This window comes from Pieris rapae, chromosome 3, assembly GCF_905147795.1.
Source record: "Pieris rapae chromosome 3, ilPieRapa1.1, whole genome shotgun sequence".
Classification (NCBI taxonomy): domain Eukaryota; kingdom Metazoa; phylum Arthropoda; class Insecta; order Lepidoptera; family Pieridae; genus Pieris; species Pieris rapae.
In genome coordinates, this window is record NC_059511.1 from 6,358,716 (window position 1) to 6,382,944 (window position 24,229).

Consider the following 24,229-nt stretch of genomic DNA (forward strand, 5'->3'; position numbering starts at 1 on the left):
AAGATAGGATATTGGCACAGTTGAACTGTCATTTTCGTACAAAGGCTTACCATGGATAGCTTGTATCGACAGATGGCTATTACAATCCGTCGATTAATTATTGCCACACATATCAATATTTGTATTCTAAGACGCCTATCTTAGATGTCGGTTTGATCTCGTACCTTCAAACAATGAGAAAAATCGTTTGCTTGGCTAGCACTGTCTAAAAGTTTAAATACACATTTAAAATAACGTTGTAGGTAAACTACTACTTTACAATATTAATGTGGCGTATTAAAAGGCAAACAATATCTGACAATATTTAATAATGGGTGCTATTTGGGATTTTTTACTGACATTAATCAATTTCAGTTTTTATTTGTGTATCAAAATAAATGCTTATAATATCACGAACAATCACATTTTGGTTATATTATTTTATTTCAAATCGAACTGTTATTAAAAATATATGTTCCAGAATCTTTTTCACTAGAAAACAAAATATTATAAATTACCACGACTTTTATAAGCAAGCATTTAATATTATTAAACTTAAACTAAATTGAAGTTTAATCTAATTACTATAAATTTGTATAATTTATATTGGCATTTTCATTAATGTATTATTAAATTTCTCTTTACTTTATTATTATGATTTATGGTATAATAATTGTTGTACCCTTAGAAATATTCCATACAATGGTCATCGCGCATCAATACCCGGTTATTTCGAGCGAGAAGTAATTTGAGAAGTTTTTTGTAGTTGCAAAGTTGTTTCAAGGCGAGTTCGAAAGTTGTCGTGAGGTTGCTAAATGTTTGGAGGCAATTACGTATTGGGTTGTGCTCATTTTTACGTGGTATAATTATACATATTGTCGTTTAAGATTTGCTGTTTTGTACTACACCTGAGTTTAAGCTTTTTACTTCTCTGACTCTTAAGACGACTTTAACTAACCGAAGGAGGTGATGCGATGTTTATTTGCATAAGAACATAAACTTAAAGGCAACGAACATGTTTGTTATTATCAAATTTCAAATAAAGCTTTTGTTTTAAGTGGCTAATAACACATGGACAGATTTTATTAAGGTACTACTTCAATAAAAAACACAGGTTCAAATATGGTTAATAATTACAGGTTTTTTCACACTCAAAGTTTCGTAAATCTTTGAACCTTTTATATATAATGTATTCTATCTTTTGTATTCAGACTTGTAAAGAATTTCTGTTTTTACTCACACAGCGTTACATAATAAATGCGTAAAATAAAACAAACAAAACACGATTGCTACCAAGAAATACATATTTCCATTGGTTTATGTAGACGTTAGTTAATACAATCTTATGGTTCCGACAAAATAGAAATATATTTTATATAATTAGCATTCGTAAATATAAATTAGATGCTAAAGTTATTACTTTGCACAATAATGCTGCCTCTATTTCTATTAATAAACTTTCAAAAATAAAAAAATATTAAAAAGCGAGATTGAATGTCGAACACTTTTGGTATTTGACTTAACCTCAACAAGCAAGCGACATTTCCTAAAAGTTACAGTTATTATATTAGCATCTCAATGATTATTTTTTCAATTCTAAGAATGTCTGTTTTACCTCTTTATATAAACAGTCATATAAATCATACGTTGCTTCATACATTCATAGTTGATACATAACAGTCTAATTCCATACTTTTATTGCGTATATTTCCATTATTCGATTTAAGCTTCGAAACCTAAACATCCTGAATAGCACTTAAATTCTAATAAGAGTTGTCGAGATATATTTGTAGAGTGCAATATTTTTCAACAAAGGGCGCTTAAAAAGTGAAAACGTGACATTTCCCTTCACATTTAGGCACCTAAACCTTTTGCAAACAACATTGAGAGCGCTGTGAGTAAATGAAAGGGAGGGGGCCTAAACAAAAGGTGCTAGCCCACCCCCCAGGCTGCCTCGACCTGACTTAGGGTGGGTGGCTAGGGTGTCCATGAGATCTGTATGGATAAGATAACATTAGAACTATGTTTCGCTTATAATACTATGCATTTATCTAGCCTAGTTACGAAAAATGTTATATTACTATTTTCTTCAGTTTTCTCTCTGCTATTTTAAAGTTCTACCGCCAGATAAGCTGTCATACAAGAAAGTACTTGCAATAGTAAAGTATTAATCCTTAACAATTTTAGTGAAGTTTTCTTTAAAGATTGAAATGTAAACTTATATCACACAACCTTCTTAACGGGCTTTAAAAAATTAATAAGACACTTCTCAGAATTTTGGTATTTTTCATATTTTTGTATGGATCAGAGCCTGGGCATTTCGTGCGGTGCAAAGATAGAGGTATTTGAAATGTGGTGTTGGAGGACAATGTAGCGAATACCATGAACTACAAATAGAACCATAACGATTATTCTGAACCAAAAGACTGTGTTGACAGATGATAGTTGTATCATTTACAAACGGATAATGGGAGGAGTGATGACATGAAAAGTTGGGCTCCATCGCCGTTCGTCTGACCAAATTAAGACAATTATTTTTCTCAACATCCCGAATGCTCTAAGACAAGCTGAGGTTTGAGTGGTGTGGATGTAGCAAATCGACGTATCGGGGTTTTCAAGACAGGCGACGATCAGTAATTAAGACTACGAGCAAGAACACTCGCCGTGTATTTTTTTTTGATATTTAATATTATTAAAAAAATCATATTTAAAAATCGAGTTTAGACTGTTAACAAAGATGGTCCGTTTTCCTTTGTGCTACAGATACTGAAGTAACTTACGTTCTAATGTACTTTTCTGGATGTTATTGCTTGCATATACATACCAACAATAAGCTTTCCTTCATTCTGGTTTGAAAGTAATTTTCAACGCAAAGAACATGTGTAAGTCCGCAAAAAATTAAAATGATAGTGTTCGCAAAGGTAGGGCGTTTGTGCTTTTCGCTGCGCGTGTCACTTGGCGGCGGGCGGAAAGCGGGGGCGGGCGGTGCGGCGGCCGACACTGCGGGCGTCGCGATCCGGCGTCCGGGCGCCGCGTTGCCATGGTAACGACACCGCGACACCACCCCGCCTCACCCCACCTCTCCACCCTTCACAAAACCACCCTTATAAACGAGGACACACGGCCTATTGCTCACTTATGTACCACCCCACACATAAGGGTCGGCATCGCACCCCACTATATAAGACGGTACGGTCAGGCGATGTAAATAACGCGAGATAACTTCGAGAGGGTCTAATGGAATAGGGAATCGTGTTTTGGAAAGTGGCCCGGAGAGAATGTTCTCGGTTGTTAGAGATTTTGAGTGAAAGTCGATATGGGGATTACTTCGAGAATTTGATTATTCTAACGTTCACTTGATAGCGGTTAATAGTAGGAATTTGAGTTGTAATTAAATTTCAACGGCTTTGATGTCACTTGGTCGTGTGGAACTCTGATCGGCTTACTAGCTTTTGGAGTATTCGTACTCGCTTATTAATTAATCCACTTAGGTTTTTATTCTAGTCTTGCGATATTGTATTTAATGTAAAAATAATCATACTCTACAACATGAAGTCATGGCTGGTACTGCCATATAAAAATAAATAATAACCTAATGGCGCTATCTTATACCCTCAGAGCTACGGATTGCGTCCGTTTCTCTTTGATCATTTTTATCTTTAACAGACAAGTGATCATTTTCGCCTAAAATATGTACATTATTATGGGTTTTTTGAAGACATACCAGTTTGCCTTATATATTTGCCACATAGAAAATTAACCCATTTTTGCACAGGCTTGATTTAAATGTACGCCATCAGTTTGTAGATATTTTTCAATGACACGAATTCAAAAGTGTGTGTATAATCAATAATCACGGTTTATTAAAGTAAACAGTGACTGAAATTTATTGATTTATTACGTAATAAATAAATTATACACATTTAATTGTAATATACTCAAATTTAGATTATTGCGTCCTTATTGGACGTTCAAATCGACTGTTAAGAATTATTTTCAGATCATTTAACCAACTCAAAGTAACGGACTGCTGTTTTATCGAAACCATTCGCCGTGGTTGTCTGAAAAAAAAAACAAAAAAAGCTGGTGTAAGTTTCCAGAATGACTTGGAACAAATTGTAATTTCGAAAATTTTGTTTGTCTTACTGAATTTTAATAATATTTATTTCTATTAATATACTAAATAGTCATGCATTTATCCTATGACGCACGTATACTTTTATATTGTGTACGTAATTTGTGTTAGTCTGAACAATGACAAATAACAGTCTCCACGATAAATTACTTATTGCTAACTTGTCCGGTAAAACTTGCAAAACATACCATAATCATTTTATCAGCAAAAAACTGCCGGATGTGATGAGCGGTTCTGCCGTTAGCTTCCGTTTGTGTGTGAATTAATTTATTCCCTTCGAATTCTATTGATGCTCTCACCTACCAAAGGTATATGTTATCGTGTTTAAATAAATTCAGTCAAAGGGTTATAAATACATATATTTACTAAATACAAGCAATCTAACCCTATGTCATAGATTTGTGATAAATCGATTTTATGAAAATGTATAAATTACGTATCATTGTTAAAAATCAATTTCAATTTAGAGACTATACTACAAATAGTAAAAGTATTACATTTAGATACAAATAAGAACAATTATAGTGTCACCGGAACCCAGGATCGAACCCGGAATATAAACGGGCTTGAATAAACTAAGCAACAGCTACAAAGGCGATATAAAATTTCAATTGCAAACTTGATACCTTGACTCCATCAGGTTTAACTTCATCAAACTCCTGCCCTGGAACGAATGACACGGTTGAGTTGACTAACTTTGATTTGAAGCTTAACGTGTATCTACCCTCATTGTCTTTTGTTAACAGCTGACGCGGCCGCAGAGATAACGCCGCCTTGCGCGCTATGTAACTTATACCTGTAATTCATTCACAAGATTTAAAATAAAAATATTTTGTCGAAGTTCACACTTACACCAATCTAACTAACTACAACAATTTAAATTTGATTCCACCTCCTTTTGGTTAAATGAACAAAAATAAACGTCCAATGGCAAACAGTTTGGCCAATTTCTTGATGACACTGGAAGAAACTAGCGTTTAAGGTACAGGCTAGGCCTAGTTTAAACGCTAGTGCTCATAGATGTATATTATATATAAGGTTGACCACAATGAATATTGTAATATGTGTAATGTGGTATTTGTTTTGGGTCAAATAAAGAAACTTTTTATTTTTTATTTTTTTTATTTGGTATCAGTGTGTGAATATTAATCCAATGGTGCTGCAACACTAAATGAGTCATGGCCTGAGATTCCACCGGTTTCCTCATCTATTTTTATTTTATAGACAAGTAGGTGATTAGCCACATGTCATCGATTTTTAAATTTGAGACATGCCGGTTTTCCCACAATGTTTTTACAGTAGAACACTGCTCTGGCATGTCTTATGAAACTAAAATAATGCGTTAAGTCCCTCCGCGCGGAAGAAGTGAAATTCGTATTGTGTACCCTCTTACCCGCTCTACGCCCTTGACTTGCGAACTGTTTGTAAATGTAAATTTACAAAAAATTTAATTCGTTTTTTTTGACGTTAATAAGTGTACATGTTTACCTATATGAATAAAGATATTTTTGAGTTTGAGTTTGTAATTGAAAATATGAAGCATTCACTTTCGCTCTGTCTTTCTGTTCCCCGTCCCCAAGAGCGTTAAAGGTTTAACGCAACCTTGTGAAAGTCCCATTAGAAGTTTCAGTTAAAAAATGAACTAGACACATACAAATGTAAGTTCTTTATAAAGGCTTTAGTAATCAATTCAATATAATAAAGTGATTTCACCGTAGGGACAAGTGCTTTGATGTGACTTCAGGGATAAGGGCCGCACGCTTATGCCACTAATCCCTTAGTTGAATAAAATTTTAACTTTCTTATCTAACACAAAATAATATTCAATTTAAACCAGTAGGACATGAGATAGACAATTCTTCGGCTTTATAAGTATAGATTATTATCTATTGATAAAAATATCTATTGATATGAAACTTAAATATTTAACATACCCAAAAAAATAAGATAATCCTCAAAATTTTCACTATCCACTAACACATACTCTTTCTCCAAAAACTCTTCCATTGCATCCGTTAACCTTCTCTTTGTTTTCTATATAACTATTGTTAATGGTTGACTCAAAATGTATCACTGTTGATAAGAATTTTATCTTTAAAGGGCAATGATTCCTAATCTATTTTACGTAAATATTTATTTTAAAGAAATCGGCGACTTGTAATATGTTTGTTTTAAAGATACTATCTCAATTCTCAGTGAACCAAATAGGACATTTTGTTACAGTACTAAATAAAAAAAAGTTAAAATGTACAGTGTACACCCTTGCGACATAGAAGTTTTTTAAATGATAAGGCACAGTGTGATAACGAGACTGTCATAAAAGGCAGTTGCCACAGCCTGTGGATACCTTAAGGTCCATTTTTCGTACCTAAGTGGCCGTTGCCGGCCTTTGAGAGGAGTATGACCTTTATTTAAGTTTATGGTTTTCGTTTATTCGAAGTATTTTCCAGTGTTTCTTCTTTCTATAAAAAATATTATGAAAACTATCTCTTCCTTAGCGCACAGCCCGTTCTTATAACAATCCATATAAAAATTATTATTATTTTTTAACTTTATACATCATAGGATTGAGAAACTCTGGCCAATTCATCTTATCAAATGTATCCTTATCTTATATTTCTTCTTCGTATTTTCCTATTTCTACTTAATTCCTATATATATAAATTTCTCTGAAAATAAATATCTTGGTCGTAACTTATTTATAATCCTACCAAAGGATTTAAAAACTTATAACTATTGCACTTGATAACGATTTTGAAAGAAACATCATAGGATAGTTTTGTAATTCCAGATCTAAGGGATGAACTACAAATATTGAAGCTTGTCAACTGAAAAACGCATGCATAGTTTTAATCAAAGAAACGCTTGGATGTATTTCTGATAAATATTTTTTTTAGAAAATAAATGTATGGTTGTCGTCGCACGAATAAAATATATGTATTTCCTAATGCTAGAATTCTCTTTTCCAATAAGAATTTTCATGTATGTTCAGCTAAAATCACATGATAATATTATTTGTGATTTTAGTTATTTAAAACGTCGCTTTTGCTCATATATTTTTTATTTTGTTTCAGACAGCAAAACTATATATAGCTCACAAAATTATGAAGCCAGTTCGAGTACTAAAAGACAGGAACCTTTAAATGACAGCTCAGAAGGTGAATTCAAATCTTTCAGTTATTTTTTTTTCATAACGATCTTAAAGCCACACATAACTGAACTCGATGAAGTTGTTTTCAAGGCGTTATTGCATGTTGCAATAGGTAAACCTACTATTTACACGTTTACCCGTTGAAGCTAAAAATGTTTAACCCACTCTCGCATTTATTGGATTCTTTAGAAATCATTAGTAGATAATATCGTATTGAGATACATAGTTATAAATATTATATATAGTATAGTTATAAATTCACCGTATTCGAAGTATAAAATGTGCATTTAAAAACCACGCGTATTCTGTAAAATTATACGCTGAAGTGAATCATAAAGCCGTGCTCATGTGTCGTTTAAACATACATATATAGCGCAGCTAAAGACCGCACTTAGCTTAGTTAGGCCTAGATGAAGAAAATAAATACTTAAAAAAATGCTTGATATGTCACGGTGGATGCATTTCAATAGCAGCTAGGGTGGTGCAATACTTTCATTAGGGTGAGCGCCTGCGACGACCTAATCCGCGTAATGGCGTCATTGTCATCGCACGGCGCCATTTTGAATTGCACTCGTTCGGTTCGTAGTGCATTAATGAATTGCTGATGCAATCTGTGCGTCTTTAAATATATTACTAGCTGTGGAATACTGCTTCAGCCGTATGTACATACTTTTATAACAAAGTAATGGATACATTATTTAAAACAATGACATAATGATATACATAAATGTTAAATCTAAACGATAGTTTGATCATTATTTTCAACTGATAGCCTTTATTATAATAAAGTTAAATTAAAAAAAAACATAACATAACGTTGCAATGTTTTAAGTAACGATCAATTGAAATAGCTTTGTATTATTTTAAATCCATTTCTGCTTTTTTTCATAATTGTGAGGTGATTTTGTATTTTAGATGAAATTATATTTATATAATTAGTTAGTACCTATATGCGTTTTGTTGACGTATAGAAATACCGTTGTCCGACCGTTACCAGAAAATGCAGTATTTAAGTCATAAACTTAATTTAAAGTAAATAAAATAGCAATAGTTTCATGAAACATTTTTGAGTTCGCCAAAATTGTAAATCTGTCTTCAGTTTCCATTTCTAACATTTCAGGTGATAGCGGTTTGGTGACAGTTCACAAGAAACCTCGTCTTGGTAGCAGCAGGAATGATGGGTCACCGCATTTACCTTCGACACCGGAAAAGAAAATACAGGTGATGGAGCCGAGCACACCAGAAGATGTGAGGTAGGCATAAGACACCTTTTATGGATGTTTTCGAAATAAATACAATATTTTGTTCCCCTAAGCTTATTAAACACGTTGCACAGGATCCTTTTTATTTGTACATACGTATTTCAAGATATATACTTAAAATAAAAATATAATATTTCCAATATGGATTGTTGCATTCTTATTAGAATTACATGTTATTAATATAATTACTATTTTGGTTCTAAAACAAGTAAAAATTACAGACATCATTTACAATTCATCGTGATCTATCATTAACCGTTATTGGCATTGCAAATTGGTCCTTTAAAAAGGCGTTTATAATAATGATATATTTCTTTGTTTATTTTATTAATTAAACTGTGCTATAAATTTTAAATTCGGTTTGTTATGAAAGTCATAATATATATATTCGATTACTAGCAGACTCGGCCAAGCGTTGCTGAGGCTAATGTTTTTGTTATATTACATAGTAGTAAACTATTTCAAACGGTAGGATACCTTATACTAAAGGTTGGTACTTTTAACACAGCGCCATCTGTTAAAATTGTATCATATAATAATCAAATATTTGCAATAAAATAATATTGCGGGTATAAATTGAGATGTAAGCTATCCTATTTTTTAAGTTAGATCAAACTGCATATGGTGTGCAAATTTAGTAGTAGTTTAGGAGTCCATCGCGGACAAACATCGAGACAGCAGATTTATATATAATAATATTGTATTATTGTGAAGTTACTTTTCTAGATGTATTATATTATTATATAATACATCTCTCTCTCTCTATACACAAGTGTATCAGTATTTATTTATTTATTGTTAGTTTTTATTAGTAAGGGATATCCTGTGACTGAATTTAGCATATTCAGTTTGAGGTCCCGAGGCACTGATTTGCATTTTGAATATTGTTTAAATGCATGAAGGTTTATGTTTTGTTTCTAAACTTTGCATGTTTTGTTAGTTTTAGAACGAAAAGTTACTTGTTTTTGCATGTTAAAGTTCGTAACAATTAGTTATGTAATTTTGGCTGTACCTATATTGGCGCTTTTTATAGTTGTATTTTAGTAGTACGTATACAAAATGTTGTTTAAATTAAATTTGATACTTTGAAATTTTTACTTTACCGTAATTATTGTATGTAGTTTAAAAAAAATTATATATATGTACTTTATATGTATTTGCATGAATTTGGTGATGGCTTACAGAAAGCTGTACGCTCTAGTCGACAATCTGCGCGTACGCACTTCGATGATCGTTGCTTGCAGAGTGCCGACTATTTACTACGGTGCGAGGACCCATAAGCAGATAGAGCAAGTGGTGAAGGAATTCGCGAGAACTGTGTACAGTGGTGAGGCGGCGATGACCGTGCTGTCAAGTAGAGAATACAGCTGCATACGGGAGTTTGATAGGCACCAATGGCCATCGAAGAATGACATGTGTCGGGGATGTGTAAAGGTGAGAAATGATTTTACGGTAAAAGTTATTTAATTTGAAATGTATATAGGAATTTCGTCAAGGCATATCATAAATACAGGAAATGGTATGTTTTTGATTTTATTGATTTGCCATAACAGTTTTTGAAGTTATACGTACTTCTTTTAGTGCGTTGGGGAAAAATGATGAAAGTAAATTTTCACAAAAAACCGACATTCTGAAGTTAGCCAACATTTAAGTTTCTCCATTGTTAGTGTAGATTTCTATCTTGTTACGGCAAAGAAGATATTGTCTAAAGTTTTTACCTTAAAAGTAGATTGGTCAGTTAGTATACTCTGTAGTAGAGAGAGGTAATATAGTACTGTAACGCATGTGGCGTTTAACCAAGGAGTTCGACATTCACGTCCTATATTACACACACACACACATAGTACACACTTTAATCTTCTATTACCCAAAAGTTTATATTAAATCTTAATATTTTCAGACATTTGAGAGTAATAAAAAAGACTCTAGCAATTGTCTCTACTACAACAATAGAAAACTTCTAAATCATAGGAGTCTTCCAGCTACTTTTGATTTAGAAGACCTAGTTAATGCTGGAAAGAAGAAACAGGCATGTCCCTACTATGCTGCCAGGGAAATGGCTACAGCGGCAAATATAATCTTCTGTCCGTACAATTATCTTATAGAACCTGGTATTAGAAGCAGTGTGAGTATAATAATAATTATAATTATTATATTAATGAGGTTAGAGCAGTTGTTGTAATTTAAAATCTGTACAGTATGATTTTACAAACACCTTATACACTTCGAAATGACAGATGAAAATTCAATGTTATCTGTGTAAAATCGCTATAATTATTGGTTGGGAGATTAAATAAAAATGTTATATACATACATATGTACTGGTTTCACTAGTACATATATTATCTAATATCATAAATTTGGATTGAACTTCATGCAAAACATCAATATGTAAATCAAAAGAATATCTGGCAGCGTTACATCACATAAAACTTGTAAAATTATATTAACAAAGTAAAATATATAAGTTGCAACTCCTTGCTGTTAAATGAGTATCACTTACAACGTAATAAACTATTATAATCTGTATGCTGTTTTATTTTTATTCGATAGTCTGTGTAAACGTCAATAATATTGATGTCATAGATGTTTACACAGACTAAAAAGTTAACGTTTAAACGTTCGTAATTCAAACTTAGAAAGCAGGACAATGGCTATTTTATTATTTTTTGCAGATGCAAATAGAAGTAAGTGACAACATAGTGATTATCGACGAGGGTCATAACATAGAAGACGTGTGTCGTGATGCTGCTACGATTACCATAACTCGTGCTAATGTCACAGCTGCCATTACTGTAAGTATTTCATAGACTCAAGTAATAAAAATATATTCGATGATAGTATATTTGATTGACATCTACCCTCTTGATCCCTTCAGCCCATCGCTCTATTGGTCTTCCTTTGTTTCTTGTTCCTTTTGGACCAGTCTTTTCGTCGTCACATCACTACATATTATAAAACAAAGTCGCTTTCTCTGTCCCTATGTCCCTTTGTATGCTTAAATCTTTGAAAATACGCAACGGATTTTGATGCGGTTTTTAATAGATAGAGTGATTCAAGAGGAAGGTTTATATGTATAATAACATCCATTAAATAGTGGAGAAATACTGTTATTTTTGAGGTTTCTAATGTGATGTCGTAAATAATTACATTTTTTCCGCTTACATTGCAAACGCAGGCTGAACCCTACGAGTTTTATCAAAATAATGTACAAAGTATTGTACACATTGAAAAGGTCTACAGAAAAGTCCGTGATGGTTATGTCTATCTCTTATGGATAACCACATTTTTATATACAACGTTCACAGATTTTCTGTAGTGTATTTAGTATCAGCATTGCATCCGTGCGAAGCCGGGGCGGGTCGCTAATACTTATATAAAATAAAGTCTACGATAAGTGATTTGGTTAGTGTCCGCTTTTAAAATTGTGCTAAGTAGGTTAAGTAGTTAATATCACTCTCCTTCACATAACTAGACTATTTAGACATTGATTTACTGTTAAAACGTGACCTATTCATGCTTAGAAGAGCGTAATTGGCAAAATAAAATCTTTACTGAAGTTAAAACATTTCAGGAACTTCAAAAAGTATCACAATACAGATACGAACATCAGGACTCAATGGGATATATTGAACATCTGCTGAAAGTTCTCAGTAATTGGGACCAATGGTATGTTCCTAAACAAGCGTTTTCTATCGGTTTTATCTGTTTTGTTTAATACTTTGGTAATCTTTTACCTTGCAACCAATTCAAACATGACCATGTAAGACATGTAGGGACCACTTCGTATGGTCAATCATTAATGATTACATCCGAAAAAAGTTGTTTACACACCGTCCTTAACGCTAATTTAATTTATTAGACGCAAATTGCCGGAAAAATCATGTAGGTATACAACAGAAATTGATGACTGCTTAGAAAGATATTTGATTTGGGCAACCCATTGTATGAAAAACTTTAAACTAATTTTAAATTAACAATTTTAAGAATATGGTAACTTATAAACAAAGAATTTTCTCATTTTTATTTTATTCTATCGATGGCAAGCTAACTAGTGCCTACTATTGATTTTTATATATTAGCGAATCCATTTGTACGGACCTCGAATGCACGGCCTTAACGCTATGCAACTTACATGCCTAGAAGTTAAGATAACACCGCTCTACTTCTCACTTGATTAAAAAAATTGGTAGCTTAAAGAATACGGACAGGCAGAAACTCTGAAAAACAGAAACAAAAAGACTTTGATTAGTACCTGTCTTGGAATTAATTTTGTTTCATTATTTAAAATAAAGAACATTGAGGATATAGTAATATTATTTAAGTATATTTTGAAATTTTACATTATTTACTTTTCATCATCATTATAAAATTTAAGAGCTGGGCTCTTGTCTGAGGTTTAATCGCCACTCATTGCGGTTATGCGTCAGTGTCTTCAACTCCTGGTACGTCACGATCTCAGCTTTTCCCTTATTCTGATCTAAGTAAGCCAATATTGGTCTTCCTCATCCTCTCCTGCCTTTTATCTTCCCCTCCAAGATGGTCCTAAAGAAGTTGTCGTGTCGCACCAGGTGTCCAATCATCTTCCCTCTTCAGTTTTCAATGGTACTCAGCAGGTTTTTTTATTCTCCGACCATACCCAGCACCTCTTCATTGGTCTTCTTTTCGGTCAAAGGAAGAAAAAACAGGAATCTACTTTAGACACATAAATAATTGTAATTCTTACCTCTAGGTTCGTGAATCAGATGCCATTAATCAACAATCGCCCAGTTAACAACGACAAAGCTGAATACACGTGGGTGGTGGAACACTTTCTGAATACGTTGGAAAATCATACTATTGGCCTTTCACATTATTCTGGTATGTCTATAATTTGTTGTCAAATTTGTTGTCGAAAGCCATAGAGGCTTTCCCAGTTATGTATATGTTTAATCTGAACTTTGTTATTAATATGTAGTCTGTACGCATAGAATTAATGGCGTCCATTGAAATATCTATATCTAAGAATGCATATCCCTAATAGTTATTGTAAAAAAGTAAAATATTAAGATCATCGTCTGGTTTTCATCATTGGACGTCGAGGCGGATTATGAAATCCATCCGTGACTCATTGTCAAAAACTGAGCGTTTTTAAGGTAGTTTTTGACGCGCTTTACCGGCAGCAGTATCACTTAACATCGGATTCTACCCTTTTGCCCTGTTCTATAATCTCTATAGAAATTGTACATGGAACTCATATAAAGTTTTATTATTAATATAATGAAATAAATTCTACTATTTCTGTACTGTCTTAATTGGACGAAGCATTGTTTAAAACGTGATTAAAAACTTTTAAAAAAAAAATTTATTTCATCAATCATTCATTTCGGTTTCAGAATTTCGTGATCACGCGGAAATGTTTTGTCGGCGACTCCGTGAGGATCCTCGTACGTTGATGGGCGTGTCGCAATCTACGGGCACGCTCGTTGAGAACATCAATACATTGCTGGGTAATCAAAATCAAAATCAAATTTATTTATTCAGTTCAGATGCGACTTAAGGCATGCTTATGAATGTCAAAAACGTTTACAAAATTCGCGAAAGAGCAAAACTACGCCATCCGTTCGCAAGACTACCAGGAGGTCTAGTTCTGAGAACAATAACATCCCATCACACTTTTTATCGTGTATAAAATTAAATAAGTTTAGTTGCATTTTACTAAAGTATTCTTTATGCCAAATTTTATGGTGAATATAGCAAAAAGTACCTACGATAACAAATATATAAAAAAATTAAATGTCACTTTTTTTTCTAAAGGGTATTTATTGCGTGACGGTGGTCGTCACATCGATGACTTCGTGCCCACACTTGAGCGAACCGAGATACCAGACATATCACGTAGACACTTCAAAAATAATCATGTACGTATACAGTATATATATGTATATATAAATAAGCATAATACTTATTTCCCGATTTCCAATTTTCTTTTGGTTCTACCGCTTACACTTTTTATCTTCATTAATTAGTCAATACAAAAACGGAATGAAAACAAGAAAAAACTCTCAAAATTAATCTCAAATCAATTAAGCGAGGCAATCAGCTTGGATCAGAACTTAAAGTACTGGCTTTTAAGCCATAGCTTGTTTTTAAACTTGCTATACTCTTTCACCAGTTAGACAAAGAAGAACTGTGCCTTCGTCTTATTTGTATGAACCCTGCGGTGGTGTTCGAAGCCCTGAAGCCAGCGAGGTCCATCATCATAGCCTCGGGAACGCTGGCTCCATTAATCAGTATGCATTCGGAGCTGGGAACTAAGTTCCCATTAGAAGCTAATCCCAGGCATATCATATCCAGCGATCGGGTGAGTTTACTGCTAAATATTAATTGGCCTTCAAAGCCTTTAATACAATAAGGTTATATAACTTATAAGTCATCAAAATATAAAGAATAAAAAATAAATATGTCAGCGTTTAGACTGGTTATCGACTGGTTATCGACAATAGTTGTGAGACTAATTCTTTTAAAAATGGGGGGCAAACGAGCCTACGGGACGCCCAAAAAATGCAGTCATCGTAGCCCGTAGACACCCATTTTAGTGGGTGAGTTGCCGGCCTTTAAAATAATAACTATTACTTTTAAAACTATTAATTATATATTAAATATATTATATTATTAGGGTTGCCTGGAAGAGATCGCTTGTTAGCGATAAGGCCGCCCGTTGCATCCCTTGTAATTTATATATATTGTGTTATTTGTGTTTCTTTAGCAACGAAGTGTAAATAAATAAATAAATTAATTATAAGTCTATTCAAATGTTGCCATATTAACACCGTGTATGGTGATGATTTAATTAAATTCATATCAACAATATTTGATTTATTTTTGTTTGGATAAATTTCAATCGAGACTATGCCTTAAGTATGACTCTTATATGAATCAATAAATTTCAAATACGACGATGTAAGCGATAGTGTATCACAATTTAAAAATCATTTTTACTAACAGGTATGGATTGGAAGTTTATCTACCTGCCCGGATGGATCACCGTTACAGTGCATTTACAGTGAGTTGCAACAAGTGCACATACAAGACGCGCTTGGAAAAATCGTGGTACATGTGTGTAGCATCACCCCCTCGGGAGTGCTTTGCTTCCTGCCGTCTTATTGGGTTATGAAAAAACTAATCACACGGTAGGTTTTTTATTTACTGCTAAGTAAACTTTAAATTATGCCAATCTGTAATTATCATTGCAGTTGGCATTGGATTGTTTTGTTTTTTAGGTTTTGTGTACGTAGATGACTATCGTATTAATTTTAAGTACGTACATACTGCGTCGCATATATAATCTGCTTGTTTGAAAAAAATCTATTCTTTTGACTCTCAAATAGTAGCTATACTATGTCAAATATAAGAAGGTTGTCTGTTGAAGCGTATAATTTTCTGTGCTTTGTTAGCCTTTTTCATGATTACTGATTACTAGATAAAAATATAGACTTATATAACTAACATAGAATAATGCGTTAAAGGTCAGGAGCAGAAGGCAACGGGAAACCACTGCTCAATATTTTTCCCTAGTAGTAAGTAATATTTAAAAAGTCTGCATAAGGCACAGGACAAGACAAGCTTCATGAGACTGACGGCCAACCTCCAATAATGAAGGATCATTAAAAGATGAAGAAAGTCATCAAAGTGTGCAGATATAATATCTGAATAATCTATATTTGTTCGGTTTAATAATCAAGTTACCTTTCGTAGCACACATATTTGGGTAACGTTAGATTGAGAATATAACGCTCACGTTGATTTGATCTTGATATAGGAACTCATATAAAACCAGGATTTAGTTTGAATGTGTTTTTCTATCCCAGATGGCAAGATACCGGCATTTGGAATATGTTGGAATCCATGAAAAATGTGTTTCAAGAGGGCCGGAATGTTCGAGATCATAACGACATTATGGAGGTTAGTATCACTATGAATTTTTCTACTTATAAACTCGGAGATTCAAGAATCGTAAAAGAACAGCTATACAATCACGAACAGCGATCTAAATTAAATGTGTTAATGTTATTTTTCACGCAAATATAAAAGCCTTATGCTATCGTTCGGCTTCCGTTATTAGCTTACTTTGCATTCCCTTAAAAACTAAGTATTTAGAAATTAATGGTAATGATATAAAAAATAGGTATAATTTTTAATATTTATTACGATCAGAAATCATATATTTTACTTTTATTCATTTTATGATTTCAGTATCCCGATATAAAATATCGCCAATGTTTAGTCCAAGTCGAGCCCAATCATTTAAATTAGTACAATTGTTATTTTTTTTAATCTGGCTCCAAATGTTACGACAGGAGGCTTAGGTTAAAATATACGTATATAATAGGACATTTAAAATTTATTATTAAAAATCTGCAGGATTATTATGAATCTGCAGCATCTTCGCGTGGCGCGTTGCTATTTGCAGTGTACCGAGGTAAAGTCTCCGAAGGTATGGACTTCAAAGATCATCAAGCGAGAGCTGTCATTGCCGTAAGATTTAATATGACTTATGTTTTTTCCTAACTACACCTTTAATGTTTGTTTTTTAACTGTATTTGATCTATTTGCTTATAATGTCTAATGTTTTTTCACAATTTATTTATTTTAAACGAACCGTAAATATTTAAGAATATAAAAGAATTTTTCAGATTGGTATACCCTATCCAAACACTTTTGAAACGGCTGTAAAAGAAAAGATGAAATATAATGATAAATACCAGAAAGAAAGAAATCTTCTTAAAGGACGCGAGTGGCTGCAAGTGCAGGCCTTTAGGTGAGATATTTCAAGAATTTATTTCAGCGTCTCAATGTATAACTCCAAATATGTCTTCGTTTCTCGACAAATATTTATTTAAAGACTTTTTATTACATTCTAACAAGGCAATTTTTCTTATCAAGAAAATTCTTTAAGAATTATGCATATCCTCATCCTCGTCGAATTGTTATACATATTAAAAAGTTCATTAAAAGCAATTAAAACTTAACTTTATCGGGACACCAGATTATAATACAATTATAATCAAATACAAATTGTAATACAAGTTTATCTCTCAAAAATGTTTAGACCTTTCCTACAACGGTTTTTAAAACAAGCAACGAACGACTGAGAAGTTTTCTTGAATGTTTAATTCCAGGCCCCTGAACCAGGCGGTAGGCAGATGCGTCAGACACCGTATGGACTGGGGAGCAGTTTTGCTCGTCGATGGAAGGTTCCAGAAACCTCAGTACTCAGATCAACTGTCCAAGTGGGTGCGCGAATATGTGAGTACATATTTTAATAATGTTTTTGATTAGGAGGCATCTGTATATCAAAAACTTATTGGATTTTAACACACAGTTTGTATGTCAAATTTGCTTTAAGTGTCGACTATGGCCGTGATTTATGTGTACGTTTAGGTTTTCAATTAATACGAGTTCTCAGGAATAAGTTTCAGCTTTGATTGAATTTTAAGATCAATTTCACTTTATTTATCTTATTAATTATTCAATGTTTTATTATTTTCAGCTACACAAAAATCACCACACATTTGAAAGCCTGTTGAGCAGTGCCAATAGTTTAGAGTCGTTCATGCAACATATGAAGATACAAGAAACTGAAGACACGTGATTAATTTTAATAATATGGAATAAATACATTTTGATTTTTTTTTAATTTTGTTGTCATTTCAAAACTCAACAATGAATAGGGTAAAGTACGATCGATACCATTGTAATTGACGACATCCAAACTAGTTGGAACATTTTTGGAAAAATCCGTTTGACCTGGATAATATGATTTTAAAAAGGAATATATTTTGGAGAAAAAGACACATGTTAAGTAAATTTTTTATTCGTCATGTGATTTATATACATTATTATTATTATTGATTATACGGGCATACAGCTTTACTTCATTTTTTCAACAGACGTAACTTCATTTCTTACGAATCCTGAAAAGAAAGGAAAACTTTATTCCAATATAATTTAAGGTTACAACTAAAAGTGCGACTTTTTTTGTCTATGTTGTGAAAGGGATTGTCCAAATAATTAGGTGTTTTCTTTTAAAACATATACATTCCATTTATTTTTGCACCTCCAGTGCAAAGCGAGATTTCTCTCATACTTTGCACCAACTTGGGGGCTTAAAACTTTGTTAAACTCATAGTTTACGCTACAGAACTATATAGATCTAGCTATCTATCAAAAATAGCGATCAAAAGGGTCTATAATATATATATATATATATAAATATAAACTACAAATACGAATATTAATACGAGATCTGATAAAAGACATTTTTGTTTATTCTGTTGAGGGCGCTAAATCTTTAAATACCCCCGAAACTTCAATATCTAATTACCTTTTAGTGCAGTCGACGGTGCGTTCATGTCTTTTAAGATGTGATATGTGTGGAAAACGCTGCTTGCATATGTCGCACGAAAATGGCCGCTCGCCCGTGTGATACCTTAAAACCAGAATATTACGTAATAGAATTGCAAGTACATGGGAACAACAACTTCTTACATACGTTTCATGTAAATATTTACCTAATAAGAGAGCAGTGTTGGCCCAGTGGCTTCAGCGTGCGACTCTCATACCTGAGGTCGTAAGTTCGATACCCGGCTGTGCACCAATGGACTATCTATGTGCGCATTTAACATTTGCTCGATCGGTGAAGGAAAACATCGTGAGGAAACCGACATGTTTTACACCCAAAAAGGCGACGGCGTGTGTCAGGCACTGAAGGCTGATCACCTACTTGCCTATTAGATTTAAAAATGATCATGAAACAGATTCAGAAATCTGAGGCCAAGACCTAAAAAGGTTGTAGTGCCACTGATTTATTTTTATTTAATTTACCTAATAAACCTTCGTTTAGTTTCTTACGTCACAATACAAGTTTACGAAAAGAAATATCAATTTAAGAAAAAAAAAAGTTTAAAATTCTAAAACATTTGATTAATTCTTAAGTTTAATTCACACTTTTCAGATATTTACTGGAAAATATCATACCGTTGATGCACCACGAGATCGCACTTTTTGAAGAACCGCTTTCCGCAACCTTCTGCGTCACACTCGAAACGTGTTATACCCTCGTGAGAACGTTCGATATGTTGTTTTAACTGTCAAAAATTACGCATAAATTACAAATTAATTTACGCATTATATACATATTTTTGTAAGGTTAGATTTCTATTCATTTTATAAAGGTCTAGGAGCCTTAAAAATGTATAAAAGCAAAAAAAGGTGTGTACTTATGTACACGCGTTAGAAGTTATACTTCTTTGGAGTATGGAGAAAAAATAACTAAAATGCAGTAGTGATTAACGATAAATATTAATATTAATCAAAAATATTTTATTTAAATAAATAAATCTATATATATATAAATGTATCCCTATTTCCCTTGGTCACGGCATCACGCCTGAACGGCTGGACCGATTATCCAACAATACGTATTTTACACATATAAAGTTATTTGATCCAACCAAAAAACGAATCATATCTTCGCATTAATACCTAAAAAAGCATATAATTAAGAATGCATTAAATAAAATTACCATCCATGCAGCGGAATAATGTGAAGGGCAGTGCGGGCACGTGTGATCCGGCAAGGTCCGCGGCTCATGGGCGGCCGCATGATGTTTATTAAGTGTCGAACGGTAACTAAAGCGAACGCCGCATACGTCACAACGATGACGACGAAGGGACGGATTATGAATTGCTGTAATATTTTAAAATATAATTAATCTGCCAACATTAGTACGAAAATCCGTGTAAATTTCCCATACAGTATGCAAAACTGCTAACCCGTGATGATGTAACTCGAACTAAGAATATACCTTATCCAAGGATATGGCCTTTTAGATTGCGAGTAATAATTGAATAAACATACACCATTATACATCATCAGGCTCAAATAACAGATAGACAATCCATATTTAAAAATATTATTATTTTTGTTTCTATTTGAAAACACAAAAATAAAATAACTATTTTGTCTTTCGGTTATTAGTATAATTCACATAAAACTACGATTGAGCGGAGCTGTTACTAGACTACTTTTCAATTAATTGTAATTTTGTCTTTATAAATACTATTTCCATTATCTTGGTAGTAGAATATATTGGTATTACTACCGATGCGTAAAGATATGAGTTTGCATCTAAATGCTATGGGCTAGAAGACACTAATCAAAGTATAAAGTCAAAATGTCATCATGTTCATGATGAAATTTTAAAATATTTTTTTACTTGAAAAATACTGTAACACATTTTCTGCCCACTTACCTATGTGAGATTTATAATTATCCTTTTTGGTAAAAACTTTATTACAAGTATTGCAAATGAACTCCACTGACTTTTTATTATTACAGGATTTGTCTCTACTTTCTTTAATATTTAAATTCTCTTCATCTAATTCCACTTTACAAGTTTTATTTTGTTCTCCTATTTTAATCAAAACTATGTTTTTATTAAACGCATTTTTATATTTTTTAATATTACTCTCATTTGTCCCTGTTGAATTGTTTACGTTTTCTGGCTCTACTTTAATAATGACTGGTACTATGTTATTCAAGAGATTATTTTCTTGTTTAACTACATAATCGTCCTTTATCAAACCCATTTCGATTTTTTCTTCACTATTGACTAGTTCAACATCAATATTTAACATATCTTGTAATTTCTCGGCGTCGATTTCACTGTTTAGGCTTATGATAAATGTATCATCATCTTCAGTAGAAATATACTGCACAGTATTTTCCCCAATAAGCTGATTTAAATTTGCGGCTAAATTTGTACTCGCTTCTAAATCAACATCGCTTTCGAAAATAGTGGCACACTCATCAGGCAAAGTGGGAGGTATGTCTGGCCTATCAGGAAATGTGTTTAAATTAAATAAATCTTCAGGTAAATTATCATTTCGTCCAAGAGCATTCATCAAATCTTGATCCATACTTTTGCTACCTATTGTATAGTCAAATATTTCCCCATTGCCACTGTAATCCATATCATTAGTGTTCATATTAAAGATTTGGCTATTTTGTAAGCTGTCAAAATCTAAATCATTATATAGGAACTCGTCATCTAAGGAATGTAGTTGATTCATATCTTTTAAAAATTCTATTTGCATTAAATTATCATCTGGAGTAGCATTTGAATAACTTGTATTATTATTAAAAGTATTTAATATTTCATGGTTTGTTGACATAGTCATGTAATCATCTTCCACTGATAGTATGTCATCAACAATATTCTCAATTTTATTTCCATCAGTATTTTGTTTTGTATCTGTTCCATTTTCTGTGTGTTGCCTGTGAAGAAATAAAAATACTGGTAACAGAACAGTAAAATTTTTTTCAGAAGCAAGTCCTGTTAATTTAGCTATACAATAAGGTTTGATATTATTTAAAATAAAACAAACAATACTACTCATCTCTAGAACAGAAAAATCCCTCCCTTCCCTTACCTGACACAGTGCTCCAACAATGCACTCTTATACTGAAAAGACATGCCACATTCCCGACAATAGTTTTTTCTAGTAGTTTTGTCTTTGGCTGTGTCTACAAATTGAGTACAAGTTTTTTGATGACGTTTTAATGTAGCCAGCTAAAATATTATACATAAATACATATTTATACTTCAAATCTTGCATAATTGCTACAATCAATTTTAAAATATCTTTGATGAAAATAATTAAATTAATATTAAGATATGTTTTTTTTTAAGATTTTATTAAATACTTGTAAATTTACATTACAAAAATACTTTAATTTATATTCACAATTTATTGTATCTGATTGCAATTATACCTGGGAGTATCTATTTTGACAGCCCAAACAACAGTATTTCTTCTCCTTAGTATGACAAACCATGTGACGATTCAAATTAGATTTATCTTTAAACTTTTTGTGACATTTGGTGCATGAAAATCTATTTAAACCTGTAAAAAATACTAATTTATTTTACTAAAAATTTGTATGAATATGTAATATTATTTAAATTCTACCATAACTAGCAAGTATTGCTTGTGTCTACATAAATTATTCAAAACACACAATTAAAAAAATATTTCAGTTCCCTAGGTGCCAATTATTATGTATATATAACAATTGTATGTATGATACAAATATTTTGCATGTATGTACTTGTCATAATTATAGTAGTTTATATCTCTGTGACAAAAAAATTGACAATTTATTATTTTATACATTTCCATAATGAAAAATATTTTAATTAATTTTGAAAACTCACCATCATGAATGTCTTTGTGTTTTTTCAAATCAGAGGCCTTGAGAAATGATTTATCACACACATCACATTTATGGGGTCTAAAATAAATATTTTGGGATAACTTCTAGCAACCTACAGATTCATCCTTAATATATAAGCCTTATATATAAAATACACTTGTAAACAAATGATTTTTTTTTTTGAAAGCTTATTAATTGGTCTTTAAAATGATAGTAACAATGAATGGGATCCTCGAAATTAGTAGAATTCTTAGAAATTAGATATAAAATTACACCACCACCAAATGAATAGCTGCAGTAATGAAGACAAAATGTTTATAGCAGTTTACCTGTAGTTTAAATGTTTAGAAAAAAGATGTTGTTGTAAACGCCAAAGAGCTTCAAAAACCATAGAACACTGTGGACATTTCCATACTCTAGCTAATGGTTTATGAGTTAGATAATGTTTCATTAGGTTTTGTTTAATTGAAAATTTCTGATTTGGACATTTATCTGAAATATAAGTAAACTTAAGTAATATATTTAGTATCTTGTTGTAAGCCTGACACAAACATTTTAATAAACTATGGAAAGCACAACTACAGTACAAAATAAAAGGATATTAATATGATAATTATTTCTTACCACAAACCCACAAATTATCTTTGGAATGAACTCGCAAATGGCCATAATATTTCTTAGCATTGTCGAACTTCTTTTTACAGATTTCACAGAGCAAGGTCGTCGGGCCGTTAAGATCGGGTTCTTCGAGGGGACCGTCTGTGAGAAATTGTGCGAGGACATCGTCGCCTCCTAACAAAGCGCCGCTCGAAGAGAGTGGATTATGTATATCGAAATTACATTCGTTTCCTCTTCTAAACAAACCCGATTCTGAATTTTCCGAATCTACAAACTATTTTATAGGTATCTCGTAAGTAAACAAAAAAATACTCTCTATAGCAATAAACTAATTTATACTTACTGGTAAACTATAAAAAGATATATTAGACTCCATTGTAAACTTATGATTTTAATGATTTATTACAATAAAAATATTTCAGATATTGTTCTTTTAGTAAATAATTACAAGAAAATTAATGGACCATAGGCGCAATAAGCGATTCTCGCTACAGACTTTAAAACTCTAGAGGAATGTAGCACAGACAAGGGAGAATTATAATGATCGTTATATGTAATCAATGTTAAGAAGACAATTTCTAAGTGATCGATTCTTGTTCTAATCAATGCCGTTTTCTAAGCATCCACTTCATGAAAAACTGCATGAATTGAACAATATTATTCATACATCCCGTTACTGGCGTCACAATTCATTAACATGCCTAATAATAAGTTTTCGTAAATTTTTAACAATACTCAGCCAATATCAATCTCCATCATTACCCATATTTATAACACAGATCAATTTTTTAATTCATGTCTAGCTCCGGATATAAGATGAGTAA

The 24,229-nt window shown here is 32.4% G+C and overlaps 3 protein-coding genes across 5 annotated transcripts in view; 1 reads left to right on the plus strand and 2 right to left on the minus strand.

The window, feature by feature from the left end:
- LOC110993218 (Fanconi anemia group J protein homolog) overlaps window positions 1-18,206 on the plus strand; it is a 47,252-nt gene extending 29,046 nt beyond the window's left edge. The window contains exons 4-19 of one of the 3 annotated variants that reach the window (XM_022259377.2): window positions 7,189-7,272; window positions 8,386-8,518; window positions 9,712-9,961; window positions 10,428-10,652; window positions 11,203-11,322; window positions 12,102-12,196; window positions 13,260-13,387; window positions 13,903-14,016; window positions 14,324-14,427; window positions 14,682-14,870; window positions 15,515-15,699; window positions 16,378-16,471; window positions 16,931-17,044; window positions 17,203-17,327; window positions 17,689-17,815; window positions 18,060-18,206. In XM_022259377.2, coding sequence (XP_022115069.2) covers window positions 7,189-7,272; window positions 8,386-8,518; window positions 9,712-9,961; window positions 10,428-10,652; window positions 11,203-11,322; window positions 12,102-12,196; window positions 13,260-13,387; window positions 13,903-14,016; window positions 14,324-14,427; window positions 14,682-14,870; window positions 15,515-15,699; window positions 16,378-16,471; window positions 16,931-17,044; window positions 17,203-17,327; window positions 17,689-17,815; window positions 18,060-18,161 — 2,189 coding nt within the window. In that variant the 3' untranslated portion in view covers window positions 18,162-18,206. The remainder of the gene's footprint in view (window positions 1-7,188; window positions 7,273-8,385; window positions 8,519-9,711; window positions 9,962-10,427; window positions 10,653-11,202; window positions 11,323-12,101; window positions 12,197-13,259; window positions 13,388-13,902; window positions 14,017-14,323; window positions 14,428-14,681; window positions 14,871-15,514; window positions 15,700-16,377; window positions 16,472-16,930; window positions 17,045-17,202; window positions 17,328-17,688; window positions 17,816-18,059) is intronic. The other 2 variants (XM_022259378.2, XM_022259379.2) reach the window with 2 other exon arrangements.
- Window positions 3,860-6,196, minus strand: LOC110993219 (fatty acid-binding protein, adipocyte). The gene is made up of 4 exons (XM_022259380.2): window positions 6,049-6,196; window positions 4,741-4,910; window positions 4,303-4,413; window positions 3,860-4,040 (listed from the first exon to the last, which is right to left on the minus strand). Exons 1-4 carry the CDS (start codon window positions 6,119-6,121, stop codon window positions 3,981-3,983), a joined length of 414 nt encoding a protein of 137 aa, XP_022115072.2. The 5' UTR covers window positions 6,122-6,196; the 3' UTR covers window positions 3,860-3,980.
- A 161-nt stretch (window positions 18,207-18,367) lies between the features above and the next one.
- LOC110993317 (zinc finger protein 148) lies at window positions 18,368-23,905 on the minus strand. Its single transcript, XM_022259528.2, has 11 exons — window positions 23,749-23,905; window positions 23,412-23,679; window positions 23,117-23,279; window positions 22,789-22,865; window positions 22,347-22,477; window positions 22,004-22,143; window positions 20,824-21,848; window positions 20,095-20,258; window positions 19,547-19,656; window positions 18,894-18,998; window positions 18,368-18,483 (listed from the first exon to the last, which is right to left on the minus strand). Exons 1-11 carry the CDS (start codon window positions 23,779-23,781, stop codon window positions 18,468-18,470), a joined length of 2,232 nt encoding a protein of 743 aa, XP_022115220.2. The 5' UTR covers window positions 23,782-23,905; the 3' UTR covers window positions 18,368-18,467.
- Between the last annotated feature and the right edge of the window lie 324 nt (window positions 23,906-24,229).

What these genes read in the sequence shown, in the direction of transcription:
- LOC110993219 (XM_022259380.2), bottom strand. Translation starts at nt 6,121, where the DNA reads ATGGAAGAGTTTTTGGAGAAAGAGTATGTGTTAGTGGATAGTGAAAAT. An exon ending in GGATTATCTTATTTTTTTGG is followed by an intron (nt 4,911 to 6,048) that starts GTATGTTAAATA and finishes AATGAATTACAG; the next exon opens with GTATAAGTTACATAGCGCGC. An exon ending in TTGCTGATAAAATGATTATG is followed by an intron (nt 4,041 to 4,302) that starts GTATGTTTTGCA and finishes TTTTTTTTTCAG; the next exon opens with ACAACCACGGCGAATGGTTT.
- LOC110993317 (XM_022259528.2), bottom strand. Translation starts at nt 23,781, where the DNA reads ATGGAGTCTAATATATCTTTTTATAGTTTACCA. An exon ending in ATTATTCCGCTGCATGGATG is followed by an intron (nt 19,657 to 20,094) that starts GTAATTTTATTT and finishes AATTTTTGACAG; the next exon opens with TTAAAACAACATATCGAACG. An exon ending in GATCTCGTGGTGCATCAACG is followed by an intron (nt 18,999 to 19,546) that starts GTATGATATTTT and finishes TCTGGTTTTAAG; the next exon opens with GTATCACACGGGCGAGCGGC.